The 23,638-nt window shown below is 40.9% G+C and overlaps 3 protein-coding genes across 6 annotated transcripts; all 3 read right to left on the bottom strand.

The window, feature by feature from the left end:
* Positions 1–3,062: 3,062 nt before the first annotated feature.
* Positions 3,063–4,656, bottom strand: gpx2 (glutathione peroxidase 2). Its single transcript, XM_046309615.1, has 2 exons — positions 3,831–4,656; positions 3,063–3,682 (listed from the first exon to the last, which is right to left on the bottom strand). Exons 1-2 carry the CDS (start codon positions 4,050–4,052, stop codon positions 3,329–3,331), a joined length of 576 nt encoding a protein of 191 aa, XP_046165571.1. The 5' UTR covers positions 4,053–4,656; the 3' UTR covers positions 3,063–3,328.
* A 3,332-nt stretch (positions 4,657–7,988) lies between these two features.
* Positions 7,989–12,732, bottom strand: LOC124001889 (ras-related protein Rab-15-like). Its single transcript, XM_046309031.1, has 7 exons — positions 12,268–12,732; positions 9,399–9,459; positions 9,142–9,202; positions 8,914–8,991; positions 8,643–8,732; positions 8,483–8,548; positions 7,989–8,385 (listed from the first exon to the last, which is right to left on the bottom strand). Exons 1-7 carry the CDS (start codon positions 12,389–12,391, stop codon positions 8,236–8,238), a joined length of 630 nt encoding a protein of 209 aa, XP_046164987.1. The 5' UTR covers positions 12,392–12,732; the 3' UTR covers positions 7,989–8,235.
* Positions 12,733–15,869: 3,137 nt separating this feature from the next.
* Positions 15,870–20,220, bottom strand: LOC124001888 (protein max-like). Of its 4 annotated transcripts, none has more exons than XM_046309029.1 (4): positions 20,049–20,220; positions 18,166–18,282; positions 17,673–17,796; positions 15,870–17,141 (listed from the first exon to the last, which is right to left on the bottom strand). In XM_046309029.1, the coding sequence occupies exons 1-4, from the start codon at positions 20,082–20,084 to the stop codon at positions 16,954–16,956; spliced, it is 465 nt and encodes a 154-aa protein (XP_046164985.1). In that variant the 5' UTR covers positions 20,085–20,220; the 3' UTR covers positions 15,870–16,953. The 4 variants fall into 4 exon arrangements, with proteins under 4 accessions (XP_046164985.1, XP_046164986.1, XP_046164982.1 ...); XM_046309030.1 differs by having other exon boundaries at positions 18,175–18,282; XM_046309026.1 differs by having other exon boundaries at positions 17,673–17,811; positions 20,049–20,218.
* Between the last annotated feature and the right edge of the window lie 3,418 nt (positions 20,221–23,638).

The raw sequence follows: 23,638 nt of genomic DNA, 5'->3' as shown, positions 1-23,638 counted from the left end.
CCTAACCAATGACTTAAATGTCAACTTATTAGGTATATGGCAACAATTAGCTTGCTACTATTTTTATTGTTTAATTATTTCATTGTATAATACCTGTAGGCCTACTTGAAGCTCACTGATTTGTTGAGCAATTATGGAAAGCATCGTCATCCTATTTTTAGGTCATGTTGAAAAAGCAACTTTGACTTTATTCATATTTGCTCCCAGTTTGGACGAACTGAAGAAATGCTGAAATTACATAATCAAACATTGCATACAAAATAGCACAAGATAGCACTTAGAATACATAACACATGGCAAACAAAAATATCAACCCCGAAAACATGTTGGTCCCATGGTTTATAAGCACAAAAAGCTTATTTCTCTAAAATGTTGTGCATTAGTGAGCATTTCTCCTTTGCCAAGACACTACATCCACCAGACAGGTGTGGAAAACAAGAAGTTGATTGTGCTGGGGAAAATAAAAAGGCCACTTTAAAACGTGTAGGTTTGTCACACAACAGTTTTGAAGGAGCAAGCAATTGGCATGCTGACTGTATGAATGGACACCAGAGCTGTAGCCAGAGAATTTAATGTTAATTTCTCTACCAACTTCATTTTAAGGAATTTGGCAGTCTGTCCAACCCGGCCTCACAACCGCAGATCATGTGTATGGTGTCATGTGAGTGAGCAGTTGGCTGATGTCAACGTTGTGAACACAATACCCCACATCCGGCATCTTCACCTGCAGAATTGTCTGAGACCAGCTGATGAAACTGTTGGTTTGCACAACCGAAGAATTTGCACAAACTGTCAGAAACCGTCTCGGGGAAGCTCATCTGCATGCTCGTGCTCCTCACCAGGGTCTTGACCTGAATGCAGTTCGGCATTGTAACCCACTTCAGTGGAAGAATGCTCACTTTTGATGGCCACTGGCAAGCTGGAGAAGTGTGCTCTTCCTGGATTTATCCCGGTTTTAACTGTACCGGGCAGATGGCAGACAGCATGTATGGTGTTGTGTGGGCGAACGGCTTGCTGATCTCAACATTGTGAACAGTGTGCCCCATGGTGGAGGGGTTATAGTATGGGCAGGCATAAGCTACGGACAACGAACACAATTGCATGTTATTGATTGTAATTTTAATACACAGAGATCCCGTGATGAGATCCTGAAGTCCATTGTCACGCCATTCATCCGCTGCCATCCCCTCATGTTTCAGTATGATAATGAAAGTCCCCAATGTCGCAAGGATCTGTACACAATTCCTGGAAGCGGAAAATGTCCCAGTTAGTCCATGGCCTGCATACTCACCAGATCTGTCACCCATTGAGCCTGTTTGGAATGCTGTGGATTGACATGTACTACAGCATGCTCCAGTTCTCGCCAAAATCCAGAAACTTCGCACAGCCATTGAAGACAAGTGGGACATTCCACAGGCGGCAATCAACAGCCTGATCAACTCTATGTGGAGGAGATGTGTCGTGCTGCATGAGGCAAATTGTGGTCACACCAGACACGGACTGTTTTTCTGATCCATGCCCCTACTTTAATTTTTTTTATCTGTGACCAACAGATGCATTTCTGTATTCTCAGTCATGTGAACTCTATAGATTAGGGCCTACTGAATTTATTTCAATTGACTGATTTCCTTATATGAACTGTACCTCAGTTAAATCTTTAAAATTGTTGCATGTTTCATTTATATTTTTGTTCAGTGTATAATACAAATATACATAATAGGCTGCAGATTTGTATTTCTCTTGTTGGGAAAATTGCATTCTGTAAAGTAGACTGAAATAGCCATAAATAATTTAAGGCTACAGCGAGCTCTTTGCAACTTTGGGATCGATGTCCCGTCCACGGGATTGTTGAGCTAACGTAGGCTAATGCAATTAGCATGAGGTTGTAAGTAACAAGACAATTTCCCAGGACATAGACATATCTGATATTGGCAGAAAGATTAACAAGAATTTAAGCTAACTGCACTGTCCAATTTGAAGTAGCTATTACAGTGAAAGAATACCATGCTATTGTATGAGGAGAGTAAACAATTTTGAACATATAAAGTTAATAATACATTTGAGCAGTCTTGATACAAACGTTTGAACGGAAATGCAATGGTTCATTGGATCAGTCTAAAACTTTGCACACACACCAAAATCCAAATTGCACCTGGCCTGGAATAATAATTATGTCATTTCTCTTGCATTTCAAAGATGATGGTACAAACAAAATTGTTGTTTTTTCCTTTGTATTATATTTTACCATATCTATTGTGTTATATTCTCCTACATTCCTTTCACATTTCCACAAACTTCAAAGTGTTTCCTTTCAAATGGTACCAAGAATATGCATATCCTTGCTTCAAGGACTACAGGCAGTTATATTTAAGTATGTCATTTTAGGCTGATATTTTTTTTAAAGCGGCGGATCCTTAAGACTATTTTCTGGAATAATTTTCAACGGGACAGCAGCTCCTGTAACAACACAGTTAAATTTAACTTTGGAACGAGTTAACTGGATGGTGTTTTGGGAAAACGGTGTGACGTATGCCTAAATTCCATCGCTATGGGGAATCCAGACCCTGGTCATTCAGAATCACAACACACGGACTACAGCCCCATTGAAGTGTGCACATCATTTTCGTGATGTTGTCAGCTAACCCATTTACACACCCACACTATTCCAAAACAAAATGTATTTTTTAACATACTTAATTACCATTTTTTGGAACGAAAACTTCCGTCACTCATGTTATTAATTATACGTCATATTTCATAGAAATCTGGAAACATTGGACAGTCACTAAAATAAAAGTGTAATGTGAAACTAGAAAATGTCAAATTATAACATGATTAATACACATGGGATATGGTGGAACGATAAGAACAGTTTTTTTTTACAAGTAGAATCTAATAATTCTATTCCAACTACAGTAACCTTGTGTATATATTGCCTTTTGTCTGACAAACTTCACTAACAACTCAACGAGTTGGTGGCAAAAATCTAATCCAAACTCAAGTTAGTGGCACCACCTGCTGGCCAGCATAGAAAAAGACAGGAGAGGGTTTACTATAGGTCAGGATCACTGCTGGAGGGCATACAAAAATATAGCTGATGCTTTCCATATTTTTATTACATGAGCAAGAAGACTTATCAAGGCATAACCCACAACTCTTGAGCATTTACATGGCCTCAGATAATACTCCCAAGATTTTAGAATATTAACCTCATTTAGTAAAACTCAAAAGGATGGACGACGCCATAATAGTCCCTGTCTATCATACATGTGAAGTCATTTGTGTAACCGAATGAGTAGTACACAAGGAGAACATTCCCATGCTATTTTCAGGTCTTGGTTAGTCTCAACAGTCTTTGAATGTCAGGCTCAATGTTGATAGTCTCAAATTTTTTGCTGTAACGTTTAAAGGGCTCTCCCTCTGGCCCAACCAGGAATTTCTCAAAATTCCAAGAGATGTCTGTCCTGCTGATGGGACTCCAGATGAGGAATTTAGGATCCTGGATGAGGGTGTGTGGATCATCATCAGGATAGGGAAGTTTGTCTTTCAAATAGGCAAAGACAGGGTGGGTGTTGGTTCCATTCACATCACACTTTTCAAAGACAGTGAAGCCAGGCTGGTAGCCATCTCCTGGACGCACATACTTTAATGAGTTCAGGATCTCCCCATTTGAACAGTTCTCCTGTAAAACATGCAACATTCTCATCTGACATTAATCATTAAACAAATCACCCGATACCTGTAAATTAACAGAATCTTTTACTAGATTAGCTTGTTTTCATTGATTTTACAGAACCACATAACCAAAGGCCACAATGTCGCATACTGACCTGGTAGCCAAACTGATTGCAGGGGAAGCCCAGGACCACTAGCCGGTGAGGGTACTTGCTCTGGAGCAAGTTGAGCTGGCTGTAGTCCCGGGTGGTTGTCCCTCAGAGCGATGCCACATTCTCAATGAGGACCACCCGCCCTCGAAACACATTGAAATCTACTGAATTCCCCTCCAGGGTCGTGGCCTTCAGATCATAGAAGGTCTTCGCGATGAACGCCATGGTCCTGTTCTGTAGTTACTGGCAGCAGTGAGGACCAGTGTGTCTGTGTGTATTACTATCTCAGGTCACCGGACTTCAGATATGTGCCTTCCTTACCTGGGTGTCAAATATCTCTGCAGTAAAATGATACCCACCTGACATACAATACTGTCACACACAAAGGTAGATAGGCTCATATCTCAGCTTGTAAACTTGCACAGAACGGTATGAACGGGGTCATGTTAAATTAAATCTATGGTTATTCGTTGCATGGTTTGTTAAAATGGCCTAATTTAAAAAACAAGATTACTTACATACTAAATACGTAATGTTTTTTTAAATACAAATGACATGTTCTTCATGTTGGCCAAATACACCTAGCAGTTTAACAGTCAGACTCTTGTCTGTGTATCTGATCTAGTAACAAATGTATTCCACAGTATCGAAACATTTACCAGAGATGTAATGTACAGTAAAATACACTATGCTAGTATTTGACTCCTGAGTGGCGCAGCGGTCTAAGGCACTGCATCTCATCAGTGCAAGAGGCATCATTACAGTCCCTGGTTTGAATCCAGGTTGTATCACATCTGGCTGTGATTGGGAGTCCCATAGTGCGGCACACAATTGGCCCAGCATCGTCATGCTTTAGCCGTCATTGTAAATAAGAATTTGTCCTTAACTGACTTACCTTGTTAAATAAAAAGGTAACATATATATGTATATATATAAATAAAGAAAAATAAAGAAAAGTACAATTGTCATTACAAAGGACTTATTTCCTGTAAGAATATTGAGAAGGGAACCATGTATACAGCCTTTATAATAGTGTAGGCACATGCACCATAATGGCATTTGCTACAGCTTTTCAACCTGTAAAAATACCTAGAATTTGTCATGACAACTTGTAAATTCACAAAACATGCAAGCTACTAACAATAGTATTGAACATTATGTCTGTTTTAGATTTGAGTTTTTGGCTTCATGCATGCTTGAGTATGGGTTAGTCTTCCACTGGTAAATGAGCCCTTTTTGCTAGCCTGGATTGTATTTCTGCTTGTGAATAATTTAACCATGCCCTCTGCCCACCCTATCTCCCATTTCCTCATCTCATCTCCCAAAGCACCAATCAAGAGCTTCAGATTCTCTTTGGTCCGTCCCACTATTAATCTATATAGCAAATTAATTTGTAAGCATAATTAGCTTTTTCAAGTAGACAGCAACGTTTGTGATATGAAGGTTAAAATTGTGGCAAAACTTTAATAAGAGGCATCATGCCCATGGGGACACAGGGACACGCGCACCCTCAGGTCTCGTTTAAAAATAAATTTAAAAATACTAACGCTACTAGCCACCAAACAATTTTATGACGTTGGCTTTAACTAGCCCATATAGGTTCCCAATCTCCTAACCTCATAACTAGCTACCAAGAAGGCATTTCAGGCTATTAAGTTACAGTACAGCTTGTCTAACAATCTTAGCTGGCATGCCTGCCAGCAAGGTGAGTAGATTTTAGAAAAGCAAGCAATAACTAAATGTATTGAAGACTCGCATTCCTTTCAATATTTTACCCGAGATTTTAGTCTCTTAAAAAAATATAGACAGCTCAAGAGGTATGCTTAGATAAGCAGGGAAAAATGGATATACAATTATGCATTTTGATGGCTCTAGATGCAGGAAAAAGCTCAATTGAGCCGTCTTCCGATCCACCTGCCAATCATCCTCATGTACTTTGTGCACCTCAGATTTTTGGGGTGCATGACGCCCCTGGTGGCAACACAAATTATACAGGGGTAGGCTTAAGTATACCTTGTCGATCCAAATGAGTGGAGCTGCAACTTTCAGTGTAGCATTGCAGACAGCAGCCCATCTGCAGGCAAATCGTCTTATTACACGTTGACTACTTAACTCAGGGTGCCATCAGTTTGGGTGTTGCAAAGCCGGGTAATAAACATGAAAAGGTCAAGTAACTATAAAACAACACATGAAGATGAAAATTTAACTGTGAGTAAAACTATAAAATGCATGAATCTGAGCAACAGTCAGTAAAAACCGAACATACAGTTGAAGTCGGAAGTGTACATACACTTATGTTGGAGTCATTAAAACTTGTTTTTCAACCACTCCACAAATTTCTTGTTAACAAACTATAGTTTTGGCAAGTCAGTTAGGACATCTACCTTTGCGCGTGACACAATTCTTCCAACATTTGTTTACAGGCAGATTATTTCACTGTATCACAATTCCAGTGAATCAGAAGTTTACATACACTAAGTTGACTGTGCCTTTAAACAGCAGAAAATTATGTCATGGTTTTAGAGGCTTCGGATAGGCTAATTGACATCATTTGAGTCAATTGGAGGTGTACCCATGGATGTATTTCAAGGCCTACCTTCTAACTCAGTGCTTCTTTGCTTGACATAATTGGAAAATCAAAATAAATCAGCCAAGACCTCAGAAAAAAAATTGTAGACCTCCACAAGTCCGGTTCATCCTTGGGAGCAATTTCCAATTGCCTAGAGGTACCACGTTCATCTGTACAAACAATAGTACGCAAGTATAAACACCATGGGACCACGCAGCCGTCATACCACTCAGGAAGGAGACACGGTCTGTCTCCTAGAGATTAACGTACTTGGTACGAAAAGTGCAAATTAATCACAGAACAACAGCAAAGGACCTTGGAAGATGCTGGAGGAAACAGGTACAAAAGTATCTATATCCACAGTAAAACGAGTCCTATATCGATGTAAACTGAAAGGCCGCTCAGCAAGGAAGAAGGCACTGCTCCAAACCGCCATAAAAAGCCAGAATACGGTTTGCAACTGCACATGGGGACAAAGATCATAATATTTGGAGAAATGTCCTCTGGTCTGATGAAACAAAAATAGAACTGTTTGGACATAATGACCATCGTTATGTTTGGAGGAAAAAGGGGCTTGCAAGCTGAAGAACACAGTGAAGCACGGGGGTGGCAGCATCATGTTGTGGGGGTGCTTTGCTGCAGGAGGGACTGGTGCACCTCACAAAATAGATGGCATGATTTTATAGGGAAATTATATATAATTTTTTTTACCCACTTTTTCTCCCCAATTTTGTGGTATCCAATTGTTAGTATTTACGGTCTTGTCTCATCGCTGCAACTCCCGTACGGATTCGGGGGAGGCAAAGGTTGAGAGCCATGCATCCTCCGAAACACAACACAACCAAGCCTCACTGCTTCTTAACACAGCGCGCATCCAACCCAGAAGCCAGCAGCACCAATGTGTCGGAGGAAACACCGTACACCTAGCGACCTGTTGCACTGCGCCCGGCCCGCCACAGGAGTCGCTAGTCCGCGATGAGACAAGAATATCCCTAACGGCCAAACCCTCCCTAACCTGGGCCAATTGTGCGCAGCCCCATGGTCCTCCCGGTCGCGGCCGGCTGCGACACAGCCTGGGCTCGAACCCAGTCTCTGGTGGCACAGCTATCACTGCAATGCAGTGCCTTAGACCACTGCGCCACCCGGGAGGGCCCCATTATGTGGATATATTGAAGAAACATCTCAAGACATCAGTCAGGAAGTTAAAGCTTGATCGCAAATGGGTCTTCCAAATGGACAATGACTCCAAGCATACTTCCAAAGTTATGGCAAAATGGCTTAAGGACAACAAAGTCAAGGTATTGGAGTGGCCATCACAAAGCCCTGACCTCAATCCTATAGAACATTTGTGGGCAGAACTGAAAAGGCGTGTGCAAGCAAGAAGGTCTACAAACCTGACTCAGGAGGAATGGGCCAAAATTCACCCAACTTATTGTGGGAAGCTTGTGGAAGGCAATTTAAAGGCAATGCTACCAAATACTAATTGGGTGTATGTAAACTTCTGACCCACTGGGAATGTGATGAAAGGAATAAAAGCTAAAATAAATAATTATCTCTACTATTATTCTGACATTTCACATTCTTACAATAAAGTGGTGGTCCTAACTGACCTAAAACAGGGAATTTTTACTTGGGATTTAATGTGAAAAACTGAAAAAAATTGTGAAAAACTGAATTTAAATGTATTTGGCTAAGGTGTATGTAATCTTCCGACTCAACTGTCCTCACAGATTTAATAAGTTAATCATCATTTCATTGCCATTATGTCACAGGGCCAGAGGTATTGCAAAAACTAAATATTTTATCCAAACACTCCCAGGTTGAGAGTTTTGCCTCATGCTAACATGCGCAGGCCTTCTGGGAGTTGTCCTCTTTGTCCTGCTCTCCCTCCAGATAAGTCATGTCTAGGTATTTATTCATTGAACCCTGGAAGGCATCCATGTCTTTCTTGTGAGCATGCAGGACCAGCTCTGTCAACCGGCTGAACGACTGGAAGACGTAAAGAAAATATTTTATCACAATTGCCTCACATAATCACCCAACAGAGTACATACAAGGTATTGACTCAATAAGGCCTGTGACTCACCTCATTTATGTTGCAGTTGGTGCAGGCACTTGTCTCAAAGAACTCCATTCCGTAGGTTTTTGCGAGCTGTAACACAAGAGTTCATTAAGGATGGAACATGTCAAACTGTGTATGAAAGAAAACTATTATGACTGAGGAAAACAGCAAGATAAAGGTCAACCTTGTTCCCTTGTTCTTTAGGCACTTTCCTCTTCTGCTCCTCATCAGCCTTGTTCCCCACCAGGATCCTCTGCACCTTGTCAAGTGCAAACTGAAACATATTGAGACAGGGTTGTGAAAAAGACGACTGGGCACCTACAGTTCAATAAAAAGATGTAAAAACTGGGTAACAAACAAAGATAAACAGAAACAGAGAATGGGAGAAACAGACACAAACAGACTGACCAAGTGAATGAAGGAGGGCAGTTTGATCAGTAGGTGTTAAGCCTTACCTCATCCACATCGCTAGCCCACTTCACAATGTGCTGAAAGGAACGGGAACTAGTGATGTCATACACCAGGATAAAACCCTGGTGAATGATAAAGAGAGGGAGGGAGGGACCGTCATGACCGATTGTGAGCACATAACTAACGGTGAGCACGGGACCAAGCACTTGATGTTGTAAAATGGTTTTAACTCTGGTAATGTACTTCATTTCTGGACAGTGTAGAGAACCCACCTGTGCCCGTCTGTAGTACTGCTTGGTGATGGTCTGGTACCGTTCCTGGCCAGCAGTATCCCTAGTGTAGACAGAAAGGCATAGAGGCAATCCCCAGTTTTACATGGTGATGTGACCACATATCAGAATATGTCTCAATCAAAGAGGTAAAGCATATGTTACACTTACATAATGAAAACATGACATTTGTGATGGATGTGTCAGTAACTACTGCATTATGGTGAGTGAGTTGTTCTCGCAAAGATCTGTTCACTCACCAGATCTGTACGCGCACTTTAATGCCATCTATTTTTAATGTTTTCATTTTGAAATCCACTCCTACAGAATACAAAAATATATTGTTATGCATGGCAAACATGTTACTAGTGGCTTGTTAATTCATCCTCTCTATCTTTTGTCTCAATTGGTTTTATTTAATTTCACTCGTGCTATCCTGTTTATTCTTTCCCCATTGCAGGACTGTAGTTTTACTGAAGGCTCAAATATTGTGAACTATCCTACTGGTGGTTAAAACAAGTTTTTCCTGAATAAATAAATGATAAAAAGAAATGACATCGTATTGGCACATTTTCCTTCTCATGACTTACCAAATCAGCCTGTACTAGTCAATAAGTATCGCTGGTAACGTAACATTCTTCCACTTGGCTAACAAAAATGTATATTGGCCAGTTTGGAAGTAGACACTGATGGGGACTTTTTTTTTTTAGATACCCATTTATCACAGTTGAATGTCCTTTCAATCCGTCATCTTGCTCACGGAAATTCCATTTTTGTCATTTACTACAGTGTATTTCAGCAGGGCCAATGGACAGGGAAGACGTGACTTGAGTGTATCGACATCTGCACGAAATATGTTATTATATATTTCACTCACAACATTTAAATGTCAGTGGTGTGTGATAGCTTGAAAAAGCATAAAAACCCATCAAATAGTCAGACGTAAAATGTCAGTTGCTTGCAACATTGTCATAACCACCATACCTGCCACAAACAGAGTAAACACAGAGCTGACACAAACACGTCACACAAGGATATGCTTCAGGCAACAGACTGGCCATTATATGTTCTTGGTAAATCCAAAACTGTGCTTCTAGTCATGTTAGAAACCATTCTGACTGTGTTGGACATGACAAAAAAAAATGCCATGTCATCATCTTCAATAGCGATGGAGGCAGCCTTCCCAATTAGCACCCCAACACTGACATATGGGAGAGAGAGCAAATTCCCATTTGACATGCTGTACATGCTTCACTACCTTTGCATGCGTGTTTATCTCCCTGTGCCAATGTTATAGGCTAATCATGTGTTCAACACATCTGACATTACATTCACTGCCAGTGAGGCCAGCCAAATCTTAATTGAGCTAATTTAGTGGGTAACACTGTATTTCAGGAACTGGGGTTGGGGGTTCAAGACTGAACAATAATAAGGAATGAAGCAGAATCTAGGAGGGGAGACATCAGGTGCCTTCGTCTGATTCTGTTCTGTATGCTACTCTAACGGACCCATCCCCCTCACTAACACCAACCAAATACAATCATTTTTTAGTAGATCAGCAGCAGCTAAGATTGCTTCACAGATATTAAACACACCAGTAGAGCTGCAATGTAAGTCACAACCTTCCCAATTCCTTCTAATCACGTATTGTTTTGTTTAAGTTGAACAAACAGGAGGAAGAAAGTTACAGGGTTAGATAAACAACCTGAAGACATGTGCCTTAGTGTGTGTGTGTGTGTGTGTGTGTGTGTGTGTGTGTGTGTGTGTGTGTGTGTGTGTGTGTGTGTGTGTGTGTGTGTGTGTGTGTGTGTGTGTGTGTGTGTGTGTGTGTGTGTGTGTGTGTGTGTGTATATATATAATATGTAGACTTTCCTGTAATCGGCTGCTTTTCTAACAGAACCCCTGCTCTGTTACCCAGTCAGTCATACTGCTGGATCACCACCATTTTCAGAAATAAGAGGGTGCAATGACTGTCGATGACCCATGTGAAATAAATCAGACAGTAGGTTGAGTAGCCCTAAACAAAACAGAAGTCATTCTGGCCAATCAGTCCATTTTCTGCTGCATATCACATTTGTCATTATCATTAGACATTGGCCACATAAATAGGGGAAGCAAGGCTTCAGTATTGAGAGCACCATTTTAATGTGAGTTACTTTGTCTGTCTATACCTGTACTTTGTATGAAAACAAAAATGAAGTGGTGGAGTAATGGAGTTACACAATCAGAGGGAACGCAGAAGATTAATTCCCCCCAACCCTGCCACTTCCTGTTCAAGAAAGACCTCCCTTCCGAGTAAATACCATCATCAGGCTTGGAGAGGCTTTCTAAGCAATTACAGATCCTGCAGTTCCATTGTGCTCTGCCAAAGAGAGGCGTAATTTCCTTAAAGCTTCCCCCATCCATAATAGGCTAAAAGGCCCTGTATGTGATCATTATTGCAGAAAACACTGTACTATGAAAGTTTTGTCCAGTTTTAGATCCTTAGTCCATTCTGAATGCTTAGGCGACTAAATATATGCCTATATATGCCTACACCTGTTGGCTGAAAACTAGATATTCCTGTAAACCATGTGTTTCTCAATGGACAACATTTTTATCATGATGATAGATGGGAATCTAACCCTATTTAGAGGAATAATTGGTCATGTAATGTGACTGAGGCCTGTCTTGAGCACTGTCCAGTGAGCTCACACTGGAGTTTCTAAACAAATGTGTCCATAGACTGGGTCCAGGGGGAAATTATGTTGAACACGCAATGATGGAAACTGAGGAAACAATCAACTGGTTCTAGTAAAAACATGTTGTTTGGAAAACTGGTGTTTGTGAAAAGTCTATTTTAGGTTTGCAGACCTAACAAAAACAACATTTTATTTATTTAACTAGGCAAGTCAGTTAAGAACAAATTCCTATTTGATACAGTTTGGACTACGGCATAGTAGAGTTTCAGAAATATGTCCTTCAATCAAGTCTTAGGTGACAGCATTTTAAATCTATTAGGAAAAGTCCCGTTAAGCGTTTCGTATAGAATTGCTGTCAATCACTTATTGTGGGAGTTGCATATTCGCGGCAAACTTGCCTGAATCAGTCAACAGTCAAACTAACCAATTGCAATCAACAGCAGCTTACCAAGTGTAGAGATATGCGACGAATGGAATTCATTATCCGTGAACCTGCACAACAAACAGGTCTTTCCAACCCCGGAATCTCCTAAAAGTAGCAACCTAAGCAAAACGTCATACTGCTTTGCCATGGTGGACAAAAAAAAACTAGTTTCTTGTTCAGCGAAAACTCACTTGCATGGGGGCTGCTCTATGATTTGCCAGAAATCTGACAGATGGGAGGATCGAACATGCTTTTAGTACGGCGGTTAGATCAAAAGGCTTGGAGAAGCGACAACAGCACCACAAAAATAGTGGTTACAAATTAGCCTTTGTAAAAGATTGCCTTTGCCTATCTCCCCATGTGCCTCACTCAAATGAAAAATTGCCTATATACGTTTCATCTCTGTAAAGTAAAAAACAAATAATAATAATGTAAGCGGTATCTTAAATGTAGTGTCAAATGGTAACGTTAGCATTTGGTAATTCATCTTCAATTCATGTTAAACCGCGCAGACTGATTTCATTAATATTGATACGTTGCCATTATCTACCAGGAGATGTCAGTGTTTCTCGTAACAAATACTGGGGCTCTTTCCTCCTGTTTTTTTTGTTTGTTGCTGTTTTGTTGTAGTTCTTGAAAACAAGGTCTAACTCTGCCATTTCCCTAGGTTTCAGCTGTCAATAATCATAATTTGCGATATGGCCCTTATCTTTCAACAGCGTGAAAGAATCCTTCAAAAATCCTCCATACAGCTGTGCCTCAATCTGCCGAAACTACACTTCCCGAGTTACACTTCCACACAGGTGTTCAGAGCACGTTAGATAGCACAGGTGTATGTTTCAGTCGTTTTCCATAAACAAGCGCTGTGATATGGCCGTGTGGGAACACTAACCCTATAACTTTGTTTCAATTTAAACGTTTAATGATTTCTCGCTGATATGAAACATAGCGTGATTGTGCTTCCGAAACCGGACCGCAGGCGATGCGTGTTAAAACCGAGCGCCATGGCTCTTAACAAAACTCCCCCGTCCAATGACTTATATGTAATGTACTGAAACAGTGTCATGATCAAGGGCTTTGATGTATGCATACCCCGCAATAAGCTTACCATGGTGTTGATAGACTAGTGCAGCAGATAGTGTTGTATATGGACATACCAGTCTACCATCCAGTGGCGACTCGCCAGTCAGGGTAGGTGGGGCGGAGCCCAAAAAAACCTGTTTTGTGCTCCACCTGTTTGTTTTGCATGTTATTCTGCCATTACGTGTCACATATCAGTTTACAAACAATGTTAAAATAATCATTGAGTTAATAAAGCCACATACAAACATGGTCGCTTTTTTTTGCTTTCTTGAGTAAGGCAGCTCCAAAATGTGGATGTTCCAGCCTAGCTCAGTGCTTTCTCAGGTGGTGGGGAAGCCAGCGGAAAATACGGGGTGGCGGGGTTGGTAATGTTCTCTAGTTGCGCCGTGATTGGCTCAGTGTTCTGTCACTCATGGGGACACCACATAAATCTACAGGGGGAGCTCAAAAATTGAAGCCCCTTGTGCGCTGCCATAGTTACATTAGAAGTGCCCATCAATGAAGGCTCAAGGTCATTGGCCACAGATACAATTACATAAAATAACATATCTACGGTAGCTTTGATCGGGCTGATCATGTCAACATCGTGGTCCTTCTGTAGCTCAGTTGGTAGAGCATGGCGCTTGTAACGCCAGGGTAGTGGGTTTGATTCCCGGGACCACCCATACGTAGAATGTATGCACACATGACTGTAAGTCGCTTTGGATAAAAGTGTCTGCTAAATGGCATATATATATATATTCTCAAAATCTTAGCTAGAAAGCTAGACAAGCAGTCATTATCATGAATCACGTTGACAATCTACTGGCAAATCCTTTTCAATTATTGTCATACGAAGAGAAATTATAGATAAAATGTACCGGTGCTCATCGACCATTACAAGTTGGAAATCATGAATTCAACAATTAGTGTTTTGGAAGGAATCAGTGGCTAACTGCAAGCGTTGCCAAGCAATTACTAGCCTGCTATTCAGTGGGGTGGGTGTGTGGTCCAAGTCTGAGTTTAAAATTCTGTCAATCAAGCATGACATCTGCCACGCTCAATACAACTGGGAACTGTTGAGAAAAAAATAGCTCAGACTGGGAAAATAAGTTTGGTCATCCAACTCGGGCACTCAGGCCTTTTCCAGCACTCTGACCTGAAGTTCATTGAGAGTATCCCCGAGTTTGATGGCAAAATTTGCCCACGAAGAACCGCCATGCCACCTTCCGCACAAGGAGTCCCAAAATGTATTGTATGCAGCATGTAATATGCTAGGGAGATATGATTCCTGTAGCTAAGAAAGTAATACTAATTATGTTGTGTAGTAAGCTGTTAGTAGCCCATGTGTCTCACCCTAATAATTTGGTGCCTTTCCCCCCTCATAGCTTAGTCTACTGTTCTGACTTTGTGGAGTACATGTAGCCCATAGCCTGTTTTAGAAAAATGTAATTAATACATTTTGTAAGAGCTTTCATTGTCTGCTTATATGCCCCTTTATTTATCCTACGGTTCTGACTTTGTGTACAGGGAGAATACTGTGAGAATAGGCCAAGTTCTGAATTCTGTTGCAGTACAAATAGTTATATTGACGTCAGTCCTAGCTCACTCATTGTCTTCATTGAAATTACAGATTTTCTCTTATCTGCTCGCCGTCCCCTTACATGCCATAGTTTGTACTTCTCAATTGTCAGAAATCACATTTGTTTAAGCAAGTCAGCCATGTTTTTTTTAAAGGCATTAAATGAGAAATGAGGCTGAATTAACTGTTTCGGTGGCAGTTAACGATCTACTGATAGGTGTAGCAGTGGTAAGGATTCACTCCATGGTGCTGAAAAGAGAGCTCTGCTGTTGGAACAGCATTATGTTGGCCTTAACAGTTTGTCAACATTCTAGTGCAATTCATGTATTGTTTAGGGTTGTGTAGCGCTTTGCTGGCATGCAAGTTAAAACATTTTTTTTTGCCCCACCAAGATTTACATGCTAAAATCACCACTGCTACCATCTATCCTCTCATAACAATATTTTCCAAAAACTGAAAGCCATTAGTGTCCTGAACAAAAGACACGCTATCTCAACCATTTTGAACTTCTTTGAATTTCTAACATTTTTTCATCCTCAACCTTAGACCAGTCTTTGAGATCCTAGTGTTGATATGGACGCTTCACCCGTCATTCCTTTACTCTCCTAAACTGAAACTCATTCATTTACTCCACCAGATATCAAGATGGCTCCTTTGAGATGCATGTACCTGCATGAAAAGTGGGTGTCAGGTGTGCGGATAAGTGCTCAGTGCGCACTGCAAAGCATCAGTGTCAATTGGCCAGCCAACACCATGCCACTCAGTGCTTAGAGCAGGTATGGTTTAAAATGTGGTACAAAAACATTGACACATAGGACAGTGCAGAGGTGTACATGTACCTTGCCCAGCACTGTCTGGCACAAAATACCAAGAAAACTCACCAAACAGCCACCACAAAAAACAAAGAAAACTCAAGTCAGGTATGCTTGGGCATACACTTTAAGCTGCCCTCTTCACCAGGTCTCCCTTCTACACACAGCACTAAAGGATAAAATAGTTTTATTTATAATAGTCTCATAGCAAAGGTATGCCTCAACTTGCAAGACAATTGTTGGCAGTATGTACAACATATCTGTAATTTCCATGGAATGGAATCAATCAAATATCTATTTTGCACACACTAATTATCTCTTTAAAAAAAGAAAAGAAATATTCCCAGTACAGGCAAATATTTCCAAATAAGTTTTTCTTTGTAGAATTGACATTTAAGAGTATAGTGTTATGCACTACACTGATAAGGATTTATTTTCCTTCCATAAAAATAAAAGGTTACTTACTACCTTTAACTGCATTGTGTAACATTCAGTATGGATTTTAAGAAACTTTTTTTCTTCAAATCTCAATTTCCTTGAGAATAACAAAAAATAAAAACAAAATGTTGAACCTGTGAGATGAGAATATATTAAATGAGGCCAACATTGTTCATCTATCTATCTCCATTGACAAGTGGTCAAGCTAAATGACAAAAATGTACAATATGGGATACGAAATTCATTTCAATATAACGATCACTCTAAATTTAGGGATTTGATTACACAAATATTTCAAAGATGGAAAACATCAGCCATCTACACTGATTCAGGAGGGTTGCATTACATATATTTTTCCAAAGCAACTTCAAATTCTTTAGTGAAAAAGTACAACTATTAACAAGGTAAGCTATTCCTTAGGACAATTTCTCAAAACTCTGCCTAAGTCTCAAAACTCATTGAGGTGACATAAAAAGAGAAATTGGGCTATTTGTTGTAAACTAGACTAAAGCTGTACACCTGGTCACCTCCATATCCAATTCAGAATCAATAGAATTAGGTTTTAAACGCATTAACTCCTTCAAACTGCAGAGCTGCCTCACTTCGAGGGTGTTGAGAGTTGTTGCTGTGCCATGAAAGTGTGACAATATGCTGGCGAGGGAAGAGAAAGGTTGAAGCATTGTATATATGATAGCAGCTCTATCACAGTCTTCCCTCTGTCTCCTGGACTGGCATGAGAAGGCTGGAAAGAGACTGAACAGGAGGAGTGGGCTGGTAGATAAGAGAGTCTCTAGTGATAGCACTGTGGATGGGGGTCTAGCTGGGCTCCACACGCAGCTTCTTTCTGTTGGGCGGCTCCTCTGGCTCTGATTCAGAGCTGGAGTCGGAGCCACCATCAAAGGCGGACACTGTGCTCCCCTTGGGGTTGGTGTACAAGCTGCTGTCAGAGGATGTGTAGTTGGCCTGGAGCGTAGTGTTCCCCTTGGCTTTCTCCAGTGCACGGACTGCAATCACCCAGAGAAACACAAGTCAGAAAACAACAGGAGAAGTATCGGTCTCTCCCTTCACCATGAAACATTGTTCATTGGGATAATGCAAAAAGCCATCAGTAGCATATCCATAATGGCACAGTTCCATTCAGGATTTACCAGTGTTTTACTCAAAAGGTTCAGAGCTTTCTGTTTCTATATACGTGGGCCGGCACCTGCATCTCACTGGCCACAGCTCTGGCGTACCTGCTCTCACTTGGGGCCAAAGCCAGGCCACTGTTACTTTCAGCTGTCATTAAATAATGGCTAACTTCCCACAAAGCAACTGTTTTGACTACAGAAGTTCTTGATTCTGCTCTTCTCAAGTCTTCACTGCAAGCCCTAGCTATGGAAACACAATTTTCCTAGTATAAGATAAGGATGAATAGACTAGTGTAACCCTGGTGTTACAGCTGAAAAGCAGCATAAGTATGGTTCTGATCCCATGACCCAACCACTCACCCTCCTGCTACTGCAGTTGTCCCTGGGCCTTGAGCCCACACTCACCCTGCTGCTCCAGCAGTGCATTCTGCTTCTTCAGGTCGTCAATGTCCTGCTGGTGTGTGTGGTTTTTCCGTCTCATGTACTGGATGTAGTCTGTGGCTTTGTCTAGGATCTGAGCTCGGGAGGCCTGTTTGACAGATTGCTGTCAGCAACAAATGACAAACTCAGCCATGAGGCAATGTTGCATGTGTCACTTATCACAGTATTACAGGTGAAACATACACTACTGGCCCAGTTATTCAAGACGGGCTAAATACCATTCACTTATTGGAACCAAGTAGAAATCCAAACTGATTCATAACTGAGCTAATCATTAATGAAAATGAAAACTAAACCATTCAAAATAATGGTTGAGGCTTATTTGATCATCATTGATACAGCAGTACATTTATCATTCATACATTCGGACATTCATACATTTCATACAAATTAACTTCATATAGCATTCATTCTACAGTCAGTCAGAGCTGGAAAGTAGAAAATATCGATTACTAACTTTACTAACCTTCTCCCCTTGTAACGCAGGCACAGAGTCCCGTAAACTGCTGAAGCTGTCTTTAATGTGGTCCCTACGCTTGCGCTCCAGCGCATTGTGATGTGCTCGTTTGTCTGCCTGCAACGAGAGATCCACAGACAAAACAGCATCAACCAAAATAGTAATAATTAGAGGCCAAGTAATAAGTGTTAAAAAAAGGGGTTTTCCTGCAATGTTCAAACGTGTATTTGTTTTATTTTTTTGTGTGCCAACTAGCAAGCAATGTTCAGTTGACCATTTCAATCCCCATCCAAATCAAAAACACTATTATTTAACACATTTCATATTGTGATTGCTAATGAGTTAATCGCAGTAATAGTTGGACAAAATAGACTGATGCATGATTTTTATGACATAAAACTGTTGGTATGAAGTCTACAATACTGGTTGCTATGGACAATGTCTGTCTCTTACCAAACTACCTCCCATGCACCCAGATCCTTATCACCACCGACCTCTAGCCTATATTTCTTTGTTATATTATTTTAGAAATCACTAATGTCTCATGTTCTAAGGAGGACAGAATGGTACCGCCTGTTGGTTGCTTGGCAGTTACCTCTGCTCTCTAAACAGCCCCCCCAAAAAACGTATCATGACTCCATGTTTATCACCAAGCATTATAAGGGGTTGAGCAAGCAGCATTGAATTAATGAATAGAAGACATTATGGCATGAGTCAGTGTAATAGCACTGTTCTTATCCTGAGCTGATATCCATCATCCAGCTTCATCGAAATGTGTGAGGGCAACTCTCCATTAGTTCTCTATGAAAATATGTGTTTATGTTGCGTTTAGCAGCACCAAATGCAATGCACGATCTTATCACCTATTGATAAAGTATGAACAACCTGTCAAAAAGAAGTAAACAAATTAACTATGATGGTAAGGGCACAATGTACACAACTTCCTCTAATGGCGTGCACGGTACAAACACAAAATGACATGACTTCTGAATGGCTTATCCCCTGCATAACATAATACTAGCTCATTACCATTTGGTTTGCTTCAAAGGACAATTCCCCTTGGTTTATGGGATGAGACTACCCTTTCATGCGTTAATATTTTCAGGGTTGATAACTCACCATCAAACCTGAAAAATTGCACGAGCCTTGTAGATAACTGTCATTTTACATAACGTACAATCGCAAAGTATAACTAGCTAACTAACTTAAGAAACATTACACTGCCCTTGTAACGTTACACTTCTCCACACCAGTGGTTCTCAACGTTTTTCGCTTACCACCAACTTAATGTTACTCTGCCTGGAGTACCTCATGTGCATTTTACCATTAAGCCTATGGTCTCATGAGTCTTCTCAAGTACCCCCTGTAGATAGGCCAAGTACCCCAATTTGGGAACCACTGCTCTACACCGACTTAACTAACTAGCTACATTAGCTGGCTGACCTTGCAAGCGAGTTGTAGGTAATATTTCACTACATAGCTTGCTGCTTTTGCCGTCGCATGCATCGCTGTTCTATACAAGTTAGCGCCAGCTAGCAAGCGATGTTCAGTTCACCGCTTCAAATATAACAATCAAGCTCCGTGTTAGCTAGCTAGGTAGCTACATTGCTAAAACTGGTAAAATTCGCTAACAAGTCAACAAAGTTTTTTGGATGACATTATGATCGATGCATATATTGAAATGATCATGTGTTGAGTAATCATGTATGCATGTGTTATGTTTCATTGGCAAGCTATTCAGCTGATTGGGTTTGCAGGCTACTGTGTCGAAAAATATTTCTGATCTGCCAGCTAGTTCATCGAGCCAGCTAACATACCCCGGGGAACAACGAAAAGCACGCGTTTCCCTAATCAAAAATACAAACGCTATCACATTAACTTACGTCACTGTCGACATCGATATCTTCGTTGTCGCTCATTCTTCTGTGAAATGTATGAGAAAATTTAAATAGTTTAAAATGAACACAAGAGATAGCTAGCAACCAAAATGAAACGAAGAACGAAACGAATCCTACAGCAGGGACATGACGACCAACGGATTCTCTACACGTGATTCGCCTACACATGGACACAACAGTCTGTAAAGCGCATGTGCGAAGACGAAAGGTTTTATGGGTATTGATGTCCTTGGTGTGACTCGTTTGGTTCCTACCATTATGTGACCGTCTGTAATCGGACTATATTCCCCACAAAGCTTCTTTATTTGGACGCGCCCGTGCTACGGAAAAGTCTCAAAATACCCTTACAACTGTTCAAGGATCTGTTTTGATCATTTTGCCTTACACATTGAAATAGCTGATCCTAATTCAGCGATTTATACATATGTATAGAAAGAGATCCAGACAGACGTACAGAGACAGGCAGACTCTTTGACCAATAACTACTTTTTCAAATTATATATAATATCAAACTACACACAGATGAGAACTCACAGTAATATCATCATTGCTGACTTGTTTATTGTTATTCAGAATTAGGCCTATGTATGTACAATCTATACATGTTAACTGCTTAAGCATTCAGGGTTATCATTCTTGTTTGCAAAGGCCGTTGATCACAAGACTAATAGGCATGCGGCGATCATAACCAGGCCTCTCCCTCTGTAGCCTGTGATTATGAGGCCAGATGGCAGCCCAGTTTCAGCATCCCTCCCCCACTCCTCACCCTGATCATACACTTCTCTCCATAGGACCTGTATAAACCTGCTGTTTCCCTACACGCACCTGAATATTCCCATTGCTGCAATCTGAGGGTATGCAGAGTTCAAATGTAATAACAAAAAATTCATATCACAGATCGGGATAATATTTGATAATCAAGGAAATAACTCTGCACAATTGGCTTTTGTATATGTACTGTAAAACAAAAACACACAGAAAACAGGCTATAATTCATAAATGGGATTATGTTTGGTGTTCACCTAATCAATCAGATAAGTGAACATACATTTTACCAACCATCTGACATTCTGCAATTATGTGATCCTCTGATGGTTGATGGATGATCTTACAGTCGATGATACAAACACTCGACGGTGCTTATTGTACAAGTTATGTTAGACACCAATTCTTTAGCAGTAAAGATAATGACACTGTCAAATGATAAATATCCAAAGGAGGCACTACCAGAGACCGAGGGCCAGACTAAATCCAACTAGGCAACTTGCATCCTGTTTACTTAATTAGTGTCCATAAAACAACCAGCACTTTCACTTTCTGTACTTCTGTAGCTCTTTCTAATGTCATATTCATCACCAGCCACACCATATGCTACCCTCAACCCTCACAGGCGTTTCCATGACACAATGGCCAACATACAACCATTGGTATATTTCACCCTCTCCTCCAAAGAATCCTCAGATATTTCTTGATCAATATACTGTATATATGTAGGGCAGCCCCGAAGTGACTCTTCTTATCAACTATATGCAACTATTTCCTATGTGTTGTTTTAGGAATTCAGCATTCTCTGTCTTGATCTCCAACCCCCATTTTCACAGATCTGCGAAGCAAAGGTTCTGTTGTCTTTAAAGGTCTGTAGGTCTGATATCTGATTAGAGCTTAACTTTACAGTAAAAATATTGGTCACCAACTCAGATTTTGATTCCAAACAACTCAGATGTTATAAATTGTCTTAGATTCATTGTCTCTTTCTCATATGTTGCACTGGTGAAATACATTACCTACACTCTTTCTCTCTCTCTCCCTCGCCCATGAGCTATGGGCCATGGCACAACCATGGTTTCTTTGTCTCTCTTTTTCTCTCTGACCATGCTTTGAATAATGCCTTGTAATGCTTGTTAATGCTTTGCAACTTAAGCTTATGCCTTGTATAATGTTAAACGGAGTCGAATAAAGATAAACATTTGAATAGGCTAATTGCTTAGTCTTATTACGAGTCACATGTGAGGTATATATAATACAGCATATATAATAAATATGTTTAATATTACCCACTACATATATAAAGAGTAAATGTCAAAGTAATGTGTTTCTCAAATAGCTACAACTTCCCAAAGAACTACAAAGCATAAGTTTACCCACACAAAGCTCACTTGATGTGGCAAAACACTATCCAACAGTGCACATATTTGGGGACTGCCTGTGGACACAGGTCTCATGAACTGCCTGCCTACTTCAGTAAATGCCGGTTTCCTGAGGTGGTGTGTGCACCCAGTGAGCCTAAGCTCCACAACCACTACAGCGAAAGGGATCACGGGACATTTTTGTAACACTGGAATGTGAGCAAGTAAGAAAAGCACAGGTTCGGTTTGAAAATACGATTTTTTTTCCTTCTTCAAGCTCTGTCATGGCGTGCAAAGCATAGTATCACATACATACATTTTTTCCAGTGAAATGTTTAATCAGAATGCATATCTGGTATTTGTAACATACAACAGGTGTGGACTAACAGTGAAATGCTTAATTCCCAACAATGCAGAGAGAAAGCAAATAGAGAAATAATAGAAAAGTAAAACACATAATAATAGATACACAATGAGGAACGATAACTTGGTTATATACAAGAGGTTCCAATACTGAGTCGTTGTGCAGGGGTACAAGGTAATTAAGGTAGATATATACATATAACTAGGAATAAAGTGACAGATGGTAAATAGTAGCTGCACCCTATGTGATGAGTCAAAAATGTAAGTGCGAAAATGGTCAATGCAGATAGTCCGGGTAGCCCTTTGGATAACTAACTATTTAGCAGTCTTATGGCTAGGGGGTAGAAGCTGTTCAGGGTCCTGTTGGTTCCAGACTTGGTGCATCGGTACTGCTTGCTGTGCGGTAGCAGAGAAAACACTCTATGACTTTGGTGGCTTGAGTCTTTGAGCATTTTTAGGGCCTTCCTCTGACACCGCCTGGTATAGAGGTCCTGGATGGCAGGGAACTCGGCCCCAGTGATGTATTGGGCCATTCGCTCTACCCTCTGTAGCGCCTTGTGGTCGGATGCTAAGCAGCTGCCATACCAAGCAGCGATGCAGCCAGTCAAGATGCGTTCAATGCTGCAACTGTAGAACTTTTTGAGGATCATGCCATGCCAAATCTTTTCAGCCACCTGAGGGGAAAGATGCGTTGTTGTGCCCTCTTCACTATTGTGTTAGTGTGTTTGAACAATGATAGACCCTTAGTGATGTGGAAACAGAGGAACTTGAAGCTCTCGAGCCGCTCCACTATAGGCGTCGATGTGAATGGGGGCGTGCTCGGCCCTCTGTTTCCTGTAGTCCTCGATCAGCTCTTTTGTCTTGTTGATGTTGAGGGAGAGTTTGTTGTCCTGGCACCAGACTGCCAGGTCTCTGACCTCCCCCCTATAGGCTGTCTCCTTGTCGTCTGTGATCAGGCCTACCACCGTTGTATCTTCTGCAAATTAATGATGGCGTTGGAGTCGTGGCGGCCATGCAATCGTGTGTGAACAGGGAGTACAGGAGGGAACTAAGCAGACCACCATAGCCCCTGGGAGAGGTTGACAA

This window comes from Oncorhynchus gorbuscha, linkage group LG17 (genome assembly GCF_021184085.1).
Source record: "Oncorhynchus gorbuscha isolate QuinsamMale2020 ecotype Even-year linkage group LG17, OgorEven_v1.0, whole genome shotgun sequence".
Lineage (NCBI taxonomy): Eukaryota > Metazoa > Chordata > Actinopteri > Salmoniformes > Salmonidae > Oncorhynchus > Oncorhynchus gorbuscha.
The sequence above is the reverse complement of the archived record's forward strand: the minus strand, read 5'-3'. Positions and strand labels throughout refer to the sequence as shown.